At 43.1% G+C, this 15,750-nt stretch overlaps 1 protein-coding gene across 1 annotated transcript in view; it reads right to left on the bottom strand.

Annotated features, from left to right (window-relative positions):
• Positions 1-15,750, bottom strand: part of DNAH3 (dynein axonemal heavy chain 3) — a 113,913-nt gene that overhangs the window by 33,252 nt on the left and 64,911 nt on the right. Inside the window, exons 30-39 of the mRNA XM_038420155.2 lie at positions 15,097-15,205; positions 14,012-14,125; positions 12,970-13,146; positions 8,109-8,200; positions 6,324-6,543; positions 3,833-3,967; positions 2,665-2,776; positions 1,401-1,642; positions 823-923; positions 623-728 (exon numbers count right to left, since the gene is read on the bottom strand). Of these exons, the coding sequence (XP_038276083.1) occupies positions 623-728; positions 823-923; positions 1,401-1,642; positions 2,665-2,776; positions 3,833-3,967; positions 6,324-6,543; positions 8,109-8,200; positions 12,970-13,146; positions 14,012-14,125; positions 15,097-15,205 (1,408 nt within the window). The remainder of the gene's footprint in view (positions 1-622; positions 729-822; positions 924-1,400; positions 1,643-2,664; positions 2,777-3,832; positions 3,968-6,323; positions 6,544-8,108; positions 8,201-12,969; positions 13,147-14,011; positions 14,126-15,096; positions 15,206-15,750) is intronic.

Raw genomic sequence — 15,750 nt, 5'->3', positions numbered from 1 at the left:
TGAATATATACTTTTCTCATGCTAGGATCTGATTGCCCCAAACAGGTGAAGGTGCATTTTTAATGCATATTTCCCACCCCTCTTCCCCTGGACTTGGCTCACATAATCTCCACCTATCATGCACTAGGACTCTGTTAGTGAAGTCTCACATATCACTAAACTCCATGTAATACTGGATATAATTTTCAAAGGTGCCTAAAAGACTTAGGAGCCCCTTTAGATTCAGGGTATGTCTTCATTGCGATCAGAGGTGTGACTGCAGCACATGTAGCCATACCTGAACTAGCTTTGTTCTACTGCAGCCAAGCCATGGCAGTACAGGTGGCAGCATAGAATGTACAAGCCCATCTGGGATGCTAGGCATTACTTGGTCAGCTAGCCTGTGCTGCCTCCCATGCTAACTATACCATGGTATAGTTATTCAAGCTAGCTAGAGCAAAGCTAGTGTGGTTATGTCTACATGTGCTGCAGTCTGATTGCAATGTAGACATACCCTTTGTGTCCTGAGGCACTTTTGAAAAGATTACCCAATGTGCCTACCTGGAAGCCCATAGGACATACTAGGACATAGTGGGCAGATTACCTTTAAAGTAAAAGTTATACATAAAAAAAAGGCTCGCACCAGTTCTCTGTGCTCCTGTTGCAGATTTGGGGGCAGTGTGTCCATGTAGGAATCCTTCAGAGGCTTCCAACCTAACTGACTAGGATCCATATAGATCATACCACACCTGGAAAAATAAGTAGTTATGGTGCAGTAAGGTATCTGAAATGCACCAGGTACATTGCATGAGGTAGTTCAGACTTTGGGTGGGTTACTGTTACCTGCTGACAGTTGCTGGAGAGGCCTCCTCCAAATCAGCTGGCTCGAAGATTAAACTCATTTTGGAACTCATCTGAATTATTTCCCCGCTCATTAAACACAGCTGGAAAGCGAACATGGCATAAACATGGTTTAATCATATCAGAGCTGAACATTCACTTATAGCAGTGCTTGTCATAAAATCACTGAACAGCCATCCCATTTAGTGTCAGTTCTTATTCATTCATTCATTCATTCATTCATGTTCCCATAGTGTGTGATATTTATAGAATTCTGTCTTAGAGAGCTCTCCATTTGTTATTGCCAAGTCTTGCAGACTTGGGAGAAAAAAGAGAAAATGAAGCATTAGCCAGCTCTTTATATATTCCACAATAAAAAGCAATCCTTTTCTTTTGGCAGTTTAAGATAATTATTATTTTGTGAATAAATAAATCTCCAGTTAGAATTTCCAGTTAAAAAGATGAATTTTCATGTATTTCAATTTACTTAAAAGGGTCAGACCACTAACTGCAATAACCAACCAACTGCAATTAATTATGTGCATTCACACGCTAAAGTAACAGGCAAAAATGATGGCTACCTTCTTATTATCATCTAGCACAGTGTTCATGTTCTCTATCCAAACTGCATCCACTGGTCCATCAAATATAATCCACTTCCTGTCATGTGTGGTTGAAGATGCTTGTTGTCTGAACGTGTTTGCAAGGACTCCATCTGTCCACTCATGGCTCACGGGGTCAAAACACCCATACAGCTGTCCCATTGTAATAGCTTTGGGATTAATAATTCTGTACTCAACAGCAAACTCATCCATGGAATTTGCTAGGTAGGAATTAAAAATAGATTATATTGATTAGCTAGATCAGTGGTTCCCAGACTTGTTTCACCGCTTGTTCAGGGAAAGGCTTGGCAGGCCGGACCAGTTTGTTTACCTGCCACGTCCGCAGGTTTGGCCGATCGTGGCTCCCAATGGCCGCAGTTCGCTGCTCCAGGCCAATGGGAGCTGCTGGAAGCAGCGCAGGCCGAGGGACGTACTGGCCGCCACTTCCAGCAGCTCCCATTGGCCTGGTGCAGTGAACCGCGGCTACTGAGAGCAGCGATCGGCCGAACCTGTGGACGGGGCAGGTAAACAAACTGGCCCGACCTGCCAGGAGCTTTCCCTGCACAAGCAGTGCAACAAGTTTGGGAACCACTGAGCTAGATAGAAGGCAAAAGTTCTTTAAAAATATTTTTCACTAATGAAGTTTAGAAGTGGAACATTCCTGATAGAATCCCAGTGTAGCCACCCAATAGACCTTACATGTGGAAACTACCTAGCAGTAAGTAATGACCTCCTTTACTTACACATAGAGTTTATTGCTGCACAAGGCAGGTCCAGAGTGTTGAGTACAAAAGCACAAGGTAAAAAATGAGGAACAGGACAGAAGCACAACGGAAACTGATTGTGCATTCATGAGAGAGCTTCACAGAATCTCTCCCAGGGAATAGATTTGTTGAGCAAAGAGGTGCCATTTTTGCACAGTCACTTTCCGGAGAAGTACCATACATGAAGAGATTTGTTTGATGTGACTATTGATGCTAGTTTTGCATGACTATTGTGCACAAATATACTGCTTAACAAAATGTGTAATTGACTTTTTTGCATATTCATGTGATCCGTTGAAAAGAAGAATATTTCTGACAACAGAGGTTTTCCAATCTTAGTCCTGCATATCCAAATTCTCTTCTATTCTGCAACCCATTAACAGCAGAATTAGCAACCTGAATTTATCTTTGTACAGAAAATTCATTGGTTATAGAATTAATTTTTTATGAGAAGTCTTCGGCAGGCTTTTTATTTTTACCTGTGTACAAATCACCAAGGGCTGCGGCTAGCACTTTGTAAGCACAGGTCTTTCCACCCAAAGCATCTCCAACAATCATATATCCATGGCGCACCATCATCATTTCATAAATCTGTATTGGTGACATGAGTTTTATACTTAAATATTTTAAAGAACTGAATGTAACTACATGTGTGAAACTACATGTCTCTCTTGCACTCCTACATTGTGTGAAAGAGCAGATCAGCCAATCTAGACACAAACACTGACATTCCTGCCCTTAAGAATCCCAAGGCCAAATTCAGAAGTGAGTCTAAGACAGCATAATTTACACTTCCTGCCTCCTCAGAGTGTAAATTACACCAACTCAGGCCTTGTTTTCATTAGAAATTTGCACTGGTTTAATTAATTAATTAATTAATTAATTAATTAATTAAATTTGTTTTTAAACTGATTTAAATTAGTGCAAATCCCTTGTAGACATTCTTATTTCAGTTCAGCTTAATCCAATTCCGAATTGATGCAACCTACACCAGAATAAGTCTGGTTTAAACCAGAACAAGAGCGTCCTCTTAACTGTTTGTACCTGTTTAACTAACTTGGTTTCAAATCAGGAAAAGCAACTAATAAAAAGGTGCAAGTTAAAGCAGTGGGAGAAATAAAGGCACAACACATGTGAGTGCTGGCAATAACTATACCGAGATTTCAAAACACTTTACAAAGACAGTCAGTATCATTATTACCATTTTACAGATGGGGAAACTGAGGCATAGAACGATAGACTGACTTGCTTAAGGTCACCAGGCAGGCCAGTAGCAGAGCCAGGAACAGAACACAGGTCTTATGAGTCTTAGTCCCCTGCTCTCAATGCTAAGGCACATTGCTTCCCTTAGTAAGACTGAACTTCATTTGCTGACTCCAGTCATATGACCTGAGACATGGGTATAAAGTACCCTTGTCACATGGAAGGGGACAATATCTACTGACCAACCGTACTTACTGTTATAGAGGGTGGAGTTTTTTTTCTGGCATATGAATGTCTGTACATTTTGTGGTTTTCACTTTGTATAGATAAGCTTTCTGTAATGCTCTGCTAGCTACTAATTTAGGCCCTGATTCAGCCAGATACTTTAATGGTTTATACATAAATTATCTTTTTTCAGGTGTGATGAATATTTTCTTTAAATACCTGAATAATTTTTCCAATAAACCAAGGAACTGGTTGAAGATTCATTTTTGTAATATTGTCACTCAGTGCCTGCACAAACAGCTCATAGTCTGGTTTAGGAAGAACCACTCCAGGAAACAGGTCAGATATGATACCCTGTTAATGAAAAAAACAGGATACTGTTAAAATCATGGTGGAACATGCCATCTACAAGCCGTCAGGAACAGTATCCCCGATAATGTCACGGCTAACCTGGTGGCTAAACTTTGTGACTTTGTCCTCACCCATAACTATTTCACATTTGGGGACAATGTATACCTTCAAATCAGCGGCACTGCGATGGGTACCCGCATGGCCCCACAGTATGCCAACATTTTTATGGATGACTTAGAACAACGCTTCCTCAGCTCTCGTCTCCTAATGCCCCTACTCTACTTGCGCTACATTGATGACATCTTCATCATCTGGACCCAGGGAAAAGAAGCCCTTGAGGAATTCCATCATGATTTCAACAATTTCCATCCCACCATCAGCCTCAGCCTGGATCAGTCCACACAAGAGATCCACTTCCTGGACACTACCAGATCATACCACACGATCCATTGTCTACAGCCAAGCTCTACGATATAACCGCATTTGCTCCAACCCCTCAGACAGAGACAAACATCTACAAGATCTCTATCATGCATTCTTACAACTACAATACTCGCCTGCTGAAGTGAAGAAACAGATTGACAGAGCCAGAAGAGTACCCAGAAGTCACCTACTACAGGACAGGCGCAACAAAGAAAATAACAGAACGCCGCTAGCCATCACCTTCAGCCCCCCAACTAAAACCTCTCCAACGCATCATCAAGGATCTACAACCTATCCTGAAGGACGACCCATCACTCTCACAGATCTTGGGAGACAGGCCAGTCCTTGCTTACAGACAGCCCCCCAACCTGAAGCAAATACTCACCAGCAACCACACACCACACAACAGAACCACAAAACCAGGAACCTATCCTTGCAACAAAGCCCATTGCCAACTCTGTCCACATATCTATTCAGGGGACACCATCATAGGGCCTAATCACATCAGCCACACTATCAGAGGCTCGGTCACCTGCGCATCTACCAATGTGATATATGCCATCATGTGCCAGCAATGCCCCTCTGCCATGTACATTGGTCAAACTGGACAGTCTCTACAGAAAAGAATAAATGGACACAAATCAGACGTCAAGAATTATAACATTCAAAAACCAGTCAGAGAACACTTCAATCTCTCTGGTCACTCGATTACAGACCTGAGGGTGGCTATCCTTCAACAAAAAAACTTCAAAAACAGACTCCAACGAGAGACTGCTGAATTGGAATTAATTTGCAAACTGGATACAATTAACTTAGGCTTGAATAGAGACTGGGAATGGATGAGTCATTACACAAAGTAAAACTATTTCCCCATGTTATTTCTCCCCCCCACCCCACCCCCCACTGTTCCTCAGATGTTCTTGTTAACTGCTGGAAATGGCCTACCTTGCTTGTCACCATGAAAGGTTTTCCTCCTTCCCCCCCCCGCTGATGGTGATGGCTCATCTTAAATGATCACTCTCCTTAAAGTGTGTATGATAAAACCCATTGTTTCATGTTCTCTGTGTGTGTATATAAATCTCCCCACTGTATTTTCCACCAAATGCATCCGATGAAGTGAGCTGTAGCTCACGAAAGCTTATGCTCAAATAAATTTGTTAGTCTCTAAGGTGCCACAAATACTCCTTTTCTAATAACATCATGGTTTTCATGGTTTTCACTCTGACTTCCAAACAAAGTATTTTCTATTGCTTGCAGTTTAACTTACCCCACCTCCTTCACAATATAAAGCTAAGTCCTGGCCTACACTTAAAAGTTAGGTTGATGTAGCTACATTGGTCAGTGGTGTGAAAAAGCCATACCCCTGAGTGCCACAGCCTTGCTGACTTAACCCCCAAGCGTAGATGCAACTATATAGATGGCAGAATGCTTCCGTCAACATAGCTACTATACCTAAGGAAGGTGGTGTTCCTACAGTGATGAAAAAAACCCTTCCATTGGTGTAGACTGTGTCTACACTATAAGGTTATGCTGACATAGCTACAGAAACGTAGCAATGCCAATATAGTCTCCGTAGTGTAGACATATCCTTATATACAAAATTAGCAAAGAATGGTTTTCATTGGCATGAGTTAATGGAGTTACAAGAGATCATGTCAATGGCATTAACATATCACACGGTAGCTCAAAAGGTAACTCCTATCATTGCTATAAATTCATTTTTCAAAACAATACTAAGAGTCAAATTGTGCCCACAATTCGATTGGTGTAACCCCACTGACTTCAGTAGTAATGATGAAAGAATTTGGGCAAAACTGTTTTAAATTAAAGCAATGATCTGTTTTCTTAGTTTATCATGGCAATCCCATCTATATGTCTGTCCATCTGTCTAGATTCTTATAACTTAGTATTTGAATGCATTTACCTGTTATCTTACCTGAAAGAGAGGAACATCCTGTGCCAAGAATTTGGCTAAATTAACATCCAGCAAAGCTCGAAGTAACAACACACTTTCATTTTCTTCTGGGTACTTTAGTTTTAAGTTCCCTGCTGCTGCCAGGACAGATTTAACAGCACGCATTCCATAGTCATAGTGATGCTGAGATGATAACTGCTCAGAGCAAAGACGGTACGTGGCAACAATTTTCTGGGCAAGACTGTGGATGTTAAAATATGGTGTGTGAAATGTAAATATAATGCCAAATATATCAAATATTTGCATATTAAAAACCCAGATCTTTGAAGTAAATGGAGTGATGTCAGTTTACACCTGAGGACATGCCCCAAAATGTATAGAAATCTAAATGACAGATTTCTCCATTGTTTTGGGTTTTGTAAAACAGTAACAGGTGTAATGCTGTTTCCCTGTTCACGTGCCTCAAACATAAAACTGCATTCACACAGAGTGACAATTCACCTCTGTGCCAAGTTCCAGAAGAAGGTCTATGCCAGAGGTGGGCAAACCTTTTGGCCCTGGGGCCACATTGGATACAAAAATTGTATGGAGGGCCAGGTAGAGAAGGCTGGGGGAGGCTATGCCTCCCCAAACAGCGAGGTGTGGCCTGGCCCCCTATCTAGCCCCCCAGAATCCCCACCCCCATCCAACCCCCTGGCTCCCCATCCCTGACTGCCCCCCAGGACTCCTGCACCTATCCAATCTCCCCTGCTCCCCACCCCCTGACCACCCTCTTGGGGCCCCCTATTCAACCCTCCCTGCTCTTCCCGCCCTATGTTATGTGTGGGGTGGGGGAAAGGGAGGCTCAGTCCTTTCCCTTTGCATTTCCCCTTTTTGTTTGGCTTCTCTCCCTGGCAGTCGGGCAGGGCTTGCTCCCCGTCCGGGCTTGGCTGCTGGGGACAGGAGCCCAGCATGCTGGGGGTGGAGGGGGGCCCTGGCTTGCTCTGCCCCTGTCCCCGGCAGTAGGGCCCAGGCCCCTTGACCGCCCCCCTGCAACCCTCCCCCAGAACTCCCCCTGCTCCTTGCCCCCTGACCATGCCACCCTGGAGCACCAGGTTTGGCGGCGCTATGGAGCTGCAGCCACGCTTCCTAGGTGCCGGGGGAACTGTGACTGTGAGGGAAGCAGGGAGGGAGGGGAACAGAAGGGGAGGTGCCAGGGCAGAGGCTAGCTTCCACCCCTCTCACTTGCTGCCGGGGAGTTGGGCAGGCTCCTCCAGAAGCCTGTCCAGACCCTGTTCCCTGGCAGGAGCTCAGGGGCCAGAGGGAAGGGTCCGTAGGCCGGATGTGGCCACGGGCCATAGTTTGCCCCTGCTGGTCTACGCACTACTTATGGAGGCTTAAGTAAGCCTTAAATATAGTGTCACCTTGTGCTGGCCCTCCATCTAGGGGTACATTTCATCTATGGTAGCCAAGGTACATATCAAAGATTTGCAACATGAAATAGTTAACTTCTTGTGTGGTTCTGTTGTTTTACAAACTTGAATCGAAGTTGCATGGTTAATAACCTGCAGGTCTTTTGAGATGGATTATCAGGAAATACCAATTAAGGTATTCATTTTCAAAGCAATTCATACAGATTTAATCACATGATTTTAATTGAGCAGAACAGTTGCCTGGATAAATATTTACACAACAAATTTAGTCCAAATTATGAGTAGAAACAACACCACACAAACATACTCCCCATCCTCCATCCCACACCCAGAGTGGTTAGCCTCCTGAGGAATTTCAGAGACAGCTGTAAGTGGAAAATTGAGTATGACTCACCTTCTAGAGTCAAGAAATCCCATTGAATAAAGTGAAATTTCACCAATCAAGGCATAATCTGGAACCATCATGGCAACTGTTCGGAATAATGCCTATGGGAGAAAAAAATAACAGCTAAAAAAACACAGACCCAAGAAAAGAGAATAAAGCAATAACTTGAATTAGTTTTATAGGTGTAGTGTTCCTCTGTAAATTTACATACTTTTGTCATTTGCCTTCCACGCATATGACTTTAGAAATCAAATTGAGGTCGGGGGAGTCCATTATTATAGTTATTCTTGATTATTTGCATTATGGTATTGCCAAGAGGCTTCAACCAAGATCAGGTCTCCATTTTGTTAGGCACCATACAGACACAGCAAGAGACTTTCACTACTCTGAAAATTTCACAATCTAAATAGATAAGACAAAGGAAGTATTATTACCCCATTTTACACATGGGCAAACTGACACATGGAGAGATTGTATGCTGTGTAGTTATATTGTGAGATTATATTACTTGACCAAGGTCACACAGGGAATCGATGGCAAAGCTAGGAATTAAACTCAGATCCTCTGAGTCCTAGTCCAGTGCCACAACTATTTTCCTTACTGATACAGGAACATTTGTTATACTTTGAGGCTGAGATTTGCATAGGTGTTTAGGAGATTTTAATTACAATTAATTTTAATGGGAATTGGGCATCCAAATCCTGCAGGTCTGAAGACTGCAACTGGAATTGTCATTGTACTCCACAATAAAAGGTTTTAAGCAGGCAGTTTTAAGCAGACAGGTGGAATCTGACTCTCAGTGGATTTTCCAGTTTTAACTAAATATTTCAAATATTAAATAACCTACAAGTAAAATTAACTTCACAACTTTTTTATTCCCAAAACCCAAATCAAAAGCTTGGCATTGCTCCTGTAACCTCTGCCATCATTTGCACCTATAACAGACCTTTGCTGTTTATGTATTAGTGATGCCTGTGACAATAGGCTGTGGGTATAATAGCCCAGGGAAGGCTTAGCCTTCCCTGCCGCTGCCCCACTGCCCGACACCTGGGCTGCGGTGGCCGCGAGGCCCCCACTGCCTGCTGCTGCTGCCTGCCTGCCTGTCTCCTCTACTCCATCCCCTCCAAAGGTCCCTGCTGCTTGCCATGTCCCTCCTCCTCAGGGATGGGGGAGTGAGGAGGGATGCGGAGAGCCAGCGGCAGGTGAGGGAGTGAGGAGGCTCAGCTGGGCGCAGAGGCCGGTGGCTGGGCCAGCAGGGGCGGGAGGGTCCGACACTTGGGGAGCTGGTCTGGCACTGGCGGTGAGGGCCAGTGGCTCAGCCAAAGGAGGGCTTTCAGGGGTTGGGGGGCTGGCGGTTTGACTGGGGGGATAGTTCGGGAGGCGGTGGCTCAGCCTGGCGCTGGGGCTGGCCCGGAGCCTGGGGGGGCCAGTGGCTTGAACCGGCACTGGCCGGGGTGGGGGGCGATGACTCGGCTGGGGGGCCCATCAGGGGAAGCGGGGGCTGGAGTTTCAGCCTGGCGCTGGGGCCGGCCCAGCACTCGGGGGGGCTAGCAGCTCAGCCTGGCACTTGGTGGGGAGGGGGCAATTGGTCGGGGGGGGCCGGCAGCTCGGCCCAGTGTGGCTGGGGCGGGCAGGCCGGGCCTCCTCTGTTGAGGAGGCCCCCACAGGGCTACTCCTATTACGGGGGAAGGGGTTTGGGGCTCTGGCATGTGGAAGGGGTGGGGGCGGCGGGCTAGCCTCCCCAAAGCGGGGGTTCACCCACTACCCATGCCTGCGATACATATTGCAACAATATGCAGTACCTTTGGGGACTATATTGTATTAAGTTTATTAATGCTTTATGTATCGTTGTAGGCCAGGGATTGTGTGCAACTCCAAGGAGGGAGAATTACTAGGGGGTGATTACTATAGTCCCTGGTTTAAGGCAGTCCCAGAGGAGAGGCAAGGAACTGAGAAAGAACTTGGGATATAAAAGGCTGAGTTTAAACAGACTCAGGGTCTTTCTTTTGATTCAGCAAACAGACAGGACCATTGATCCTAGGGAGCCCCCAACACTTGCTGAAGTGTTGGAAGGCTTTTGGCTTAGCAGGGCTCCATAGGACTGGTGGGCGATGTTTGGTGTGTTTAGCAAGCATGTAGAACCTTTTATTGTTTTTTATATGTTTCCTCTGTATGCACTTTATCCTGAATAATGCACTCTGCTGAGAAAAAACTGTGTGGTGACATGTTACTGCTGGCATACATTGTTCATAGCTCTTGGAGAGAAAGCAAAGCACGGGTGCTGGCCTTTAGACAGACTAGCTTGCTGGGGATATCACAGTGAATTTTAGGGAGCTACAACCTAAAAGGGAGACGGGAGTAGCACACAGGTCCCTACCAGAGAAAGGTGAAGGCCAGAGGCCTTAAACCTCAGAGGCATTCCTGAAGTGGACCATGGATGGGGGCTAAAGGTGTGGTTACCCCGAAACTGTGACGATGCCATCACATATTACAAAAGAAGCACAGACCCCTAAACTCTGGTCTTGGCTGATAAAAGCAAAAGGAAATTACCTTCAATTTAAACACAAATGCAATGATTTGTAATGTGTAAGTGTATAGATGTGGGACCAAATTCTGCACCGACCTACACCCTGTGCAATACTATTGATTTCTGCAGGATTACTGGAACAGTAAATCAGCATAGAATAAGGCCCATATTATTTTAATGATTAAGGATCTTAAACAGTGTTATTTTCTAAAGTCAATTAGATTCCATGTGGGAGTACCTGTACAGTGGATGAACTTAATATGCTTTTTCCATTTTGATATATTCTAGCAGTTTCACAGAAATTCTCTTTACACACAATGGGGATTGTCACTGGAGCCGACAGAAATTATCAAAACAGCAACAATGCCCCTGGTTTGCCCAAGAATAGCTGTTTATACTCGTGAGTCTTTAAAGCCTGATCTTGCAAACGCTGATTAATGTGAGCATTCCTTACTCATATCAGTACTCCCATTGACCACCACAAGACTACTCACAAGAGTAGGAATTCAAAGGACAGGGCCTGATTCCAGGCTCACTTATGCCAGTGTAATTCAGGAGTAACTTAATGGACGTCAATAGCATTGATCTAATTTACCTAGATTTCAGTAAGGCATTTGATACCGTGCCACATGGGGAATTATTAGTTAAATTGGAGAAGATGGGGATCAATATGAACATCAAAAGGTGGATAAGGAATTGGTTAAAGGGGAGACTGCAACGGGTCCTACTAAAAGGCGAACTGTCAGGTTGGAGGGAGGTTACCAGTGGAGTTCCTCAGGGATCAGTTTTGGGACCAATCTTATTTAATCTTTTTATTACTGATGTTGACACAAAAAGTGGGAGTGTGCTAATAAAGTTTGCAGACGATACAAAGCTGGGAGGTACTGCCAATTCGGAGAAGGATCGGGATATTATACAGGAGGATCTGGATGACCTTGTAAACTGGAGTAGTAGTAATAGGATGAAATTTAATAGTGAGAAGTGTAAGGTTATGCATTTAGGGATTAATAACAAGAATTTTAGTTATAAATTGGGGACGCATCCATTAGAAGTAACGGAAGAGGAGAAGGACCTTGGAGTATTGGTTGATCATAGGATGACTATGAGCTGCCAATGTGATATGGCTGTGAAAAAAGCTAATGCAGTTTTGGGATGCATCAGGAGAGGCATTTCCAGTAGGGATAAGGAGGTTTTAGTACCGTTATACAAGGCACTGGTGAGACCTCACCTAGAATACTATATGCAGTTCTGGTCTCCCATGTTTAAAAAGGATGAATTCAAGCTGGAGCAGGTACAGAGAAGGGCTACTAGGATGATCCGAGGAATGGAAAACTTGTCTTATGAAAGGAGACTTAAGGAGCTTGGCTTGTTTAGCCTAACTAAAAGAAGGTTGAGGGGAGATATGATTGCTCTCTATAAATATATCAGAGGGATAAATACAGGAGAGGGAGAGGAATTATTTAAGCTCAGCACCAATGTGGACACAAGAACAAATGGGTATAAACTGGCCACCAGGAAGTTTAGACTTGAAATCAGAGGAAGGTTTTTAACCATCAGAGGAGTGAAGTTTTGGAATAGCCTCCAAGGGAAGCAGTGGGGGCAAAAGATCTATCTGGTTTTAAGATTCTACTTGATAAGTTTAGGGAGGAGATGGTATGATGGGATAATGGGATTTTGGTAAGTAATTGATCTTTAAATATTCAGGGTAAATAGGCCAAATCCCCTGAGATGGGATATTAGATGGATGGGATCTGAGTTACCCAGGAAAGAATTTTCTGTAGTATGTGGCTGGTGAATCTTGCCCATATGCTCAGGGTTTAGCTGATTGCCATATTTGGGGTCGGGAAGGAATTTTCCTCCAGGGCAGATTGGAGAGGCCCTGGAGGTTTTTCGCCTTCCTCTGTAGCATGGGGCATGGTTGACTTGAGGGAGGCTTCTCTGCTCCTTGAAGTCTTTAAACCATGATTTAAGGACTTCAATAGCTCAGACATGGGTGAGGTTTTTCATAGGAGTGGGTGGGTGAGATTCTGTGGCCTGCACTGTGCAGGAGGTCAGACTAGATGATCAGAATGGTCCCTTCTGACCTTAGTATCTATGAATCTATGAATCTATGATTAGTGTAAAACTGCTGTAAATGAGATCAGATTCAGGCCTATTGTCTATTCATTTTATGCAACACTAAACACATGATTAAAACTTAATCACTAATGAACCAGAATGAGAACACCTAAATGGAATTATGCCCTTATATTACATGGCTGCTTTTGTACTATTCATACTACATTAGAATCAACACTGTAAATTGTGTTTCATTCCTACTAGGAATCAGAACTCCAGAGTTACCTTTAGATTATCAGGAAGTTCTGCCCGTCCAGCATACCCAGGATTCATAGTGATGAAGACAGCGCAGGTTGGATTAAGAGAGATCTCTGTGCCTTCAAAGAGGAATGTTTTCAGATTTCGCACAACAGCCTGCTGTATACTGAGTATCTGTTGTGCAACTACAGACAACACTTCAACCTAATAATAAAGAAACAGATTAGAAAACATCCCATACATGGAGCCAATATAAAAGAAGCATTTCTGGCTGAAAGAGGGTTTTTTAAAAAATATAGCTTAATGGCTTTAGGTTGAAGTCCTAGAGATGGAAATTGTCTTGAAGTACCAGGATAAAAGAATTTTAGAAAATTAAAATGCTGGCTTTCAACTTAGCTGGGGTACAGGCTAACAAACCCTAATGTAATGGAACAATGAATGTGATAGAATAGACTATAAAGAATACACAGAATACTATAATATATGAACAGACAGATTATGGATGGAATTTTCAAAAGTATTTAGCATTCCAGTGAAGTCAGTGGTGAAAGTCACAGGAGAGTTAGGCCAATGGTAAGTGCATTTAAAAATCCCATGTATTGGAAGAAGAGAAGCTACAGAGAGACTATATGTCAATAGCTCTTAAAATTAAAAATGTAGATTTTCACAACTAATAATACCTCATTTTATCCAGTATCAGTAGATGTAAAAGTGCTTTACAAGGAGGTGAGTATCATTATCCCCATTTTACAGATGCAAAAACTGAGGCACAGAGAGATGAAGTGACTTGCCCAAGGTCACCCAACAGGCTAGTGGCAGAGCCAGGGTTTGAACCCACTCCAGAGCTCTATCTACCCAGACCACACTGCCTCTGTCAAAATTTGTGCATGCACTATGGCAGCTGTGTATTTGGCAGCTGTGCATGTAATTATGAAAACCTGGGCCTAGGTTACAAGCTGTGCTAAAAGTAGGAAATTAATGGTAATACATATTTATATCTACTTTTAAAGCTATTCTTTGCATTTTAACTACATTTTTGTTGTTTTAAATACTTTGATTAAAAAATTACCTCAATTCTGTTGAACTCATCAAAGCAGGCCCAAGCTCCAGATTGTGCCAGTCCCTTAAAGAATTTACCCATGGCTTTGTAATCAAGACCATCGGAGCAATTAAAGACAACACACTATATTTAAAAAAAAAACAACAACAACCCACAACAGCATTCAGTGTTAAAATTTGTTACAAAAATGTTGGCATCTATAAACAGAAGGGGATTATTATTGCCATGGTAACTGGTAATTTAGAATACTATATATACCTAAATATCAAGTTAATGGATCTAATCATGATTTTAACATGTTGGTAGTGAAGTACCTGTTGAATATTTACTCACTACAAGGATTCAGATTAGTTTTATGTGACATAACACACTACTGTATATTGGATGTGTGGAGACATCTCAAGGATTTTGCAAGCCTAGGAAATATAAAACAATACTCGTTTATCACTTGGCTTAGGTGAGAAAGTATATTAACATAAATTAAACATCACAATTCAGTATTTTTCTAAGCAGCTTGTCAAAAAAGAAAATCTCTGGGAAAGGAATAGTTCCTAAAAGGCAAATCCTGCTTCCTTCTTCTGGATGTGTAAGTTTCCAAACACAACTGAAATATCATGTTTCTACTACACAGTTGAGACCCATACAAAGAGAACCTGCCCCCACACTGAGTCATTGACCAAGCTCTGTGAAACCTTCCTACACAGGAACATGGAAAGGGGATTTTAGGTGGGCCAGAATGCAGCATGGCAGTCAGCAGTGGGCCAGGCCTATTAATTGCTCCGGTACCCTGAAGGAGCAGCTGCAGTTTAGGGTACATACTGGCTACTGCACACTGGAGCTGAGGATTCCATTACTCATCCCCATACCTACTGGAAACATTTCATGGAATGTGCACAGCTTTTTCACTCAGGCTGTGTGCTTTTTGCCAGGATTTTGTCCTAATTTTGAGCTTTTCATTAGCAATCTCTGTGAATGGATAATAGGTAAAGGGCACCAACACTTTCATGAGAAAGAACTCCAGAGAAGACCTGCATCTCCAAACACAAAACAATGTGATGTAACAATGCACTGCAACATTTCATTAATTTTGGTACCTGCTTAGCCAGTGCTTTTGCTAGATCTTTTGTTGTTTCGGTTTTGCCAGTCCCCGCAGGTCCTTCTGGAGCACCACCAAGATTTAGTTTCAAAGCCCCCATTAATGTTCTACACAACAAAAAAGAAATAACATATGAATCATAGGCCAGCTCCTCAGCAGCTGTAAGTTAGCACAGACCCATAGGCAGAGCAATGATTTACACTTCTTAAGAGATCTGGCCCTGCATTGTTATCAGGAATTCATTTTTTAATTGGTTGGCCATCTCCAGCCATCAAACTGGCATCTCCTCAGCATGGACTCCTAGAGTTGGAAGCCATTTCAAACATCCAGAATAAAGGCCCAAATCCAGACATGGTGTAAGTAGGTGCAATATCATTTACTTCATTGTCTGACCTTGGTTTACTATATGTGCTCGTACCTGAGCACATGCATTTCAGCACCTATGTCCTCATGTGGGGGGCTCAAGTGTCATCAATAAGTCAGGACAGTTATAAGCATAAGCGCAAGGCAGAACAGTTAGTATACGCTACGCCTTTTGATAGGTAGGCTGGAACCGTATCTATTCAGAGCCACGATGTCAACTGCAGCAGCTAGAAAACTGGAGTTGGCTTGATGGGAACCTTGATAAAGAAAATTAATCTTGGAAGTGCTT

This window comes from Dermochelys coriacea, chromosome 10 (genome assembly GCF_009764565.3).
Source record: "Dermochelys coriacea isolate rDerCor1 chromosome 10, rDerCor1.pri.v4, whole genome shotgun sequence".
Taxonomy (NCBI): domain Eukaryota; kingdom Metazoa; phylum Chordata; order Testudines; family Dermochelyidae; genus Dermochelys; species Dermochelys coriacea.
Note: the sequence above shows the minus strand (reverse complement) of the source record. Positions and strands in the feature narration are given on the sequence as shown.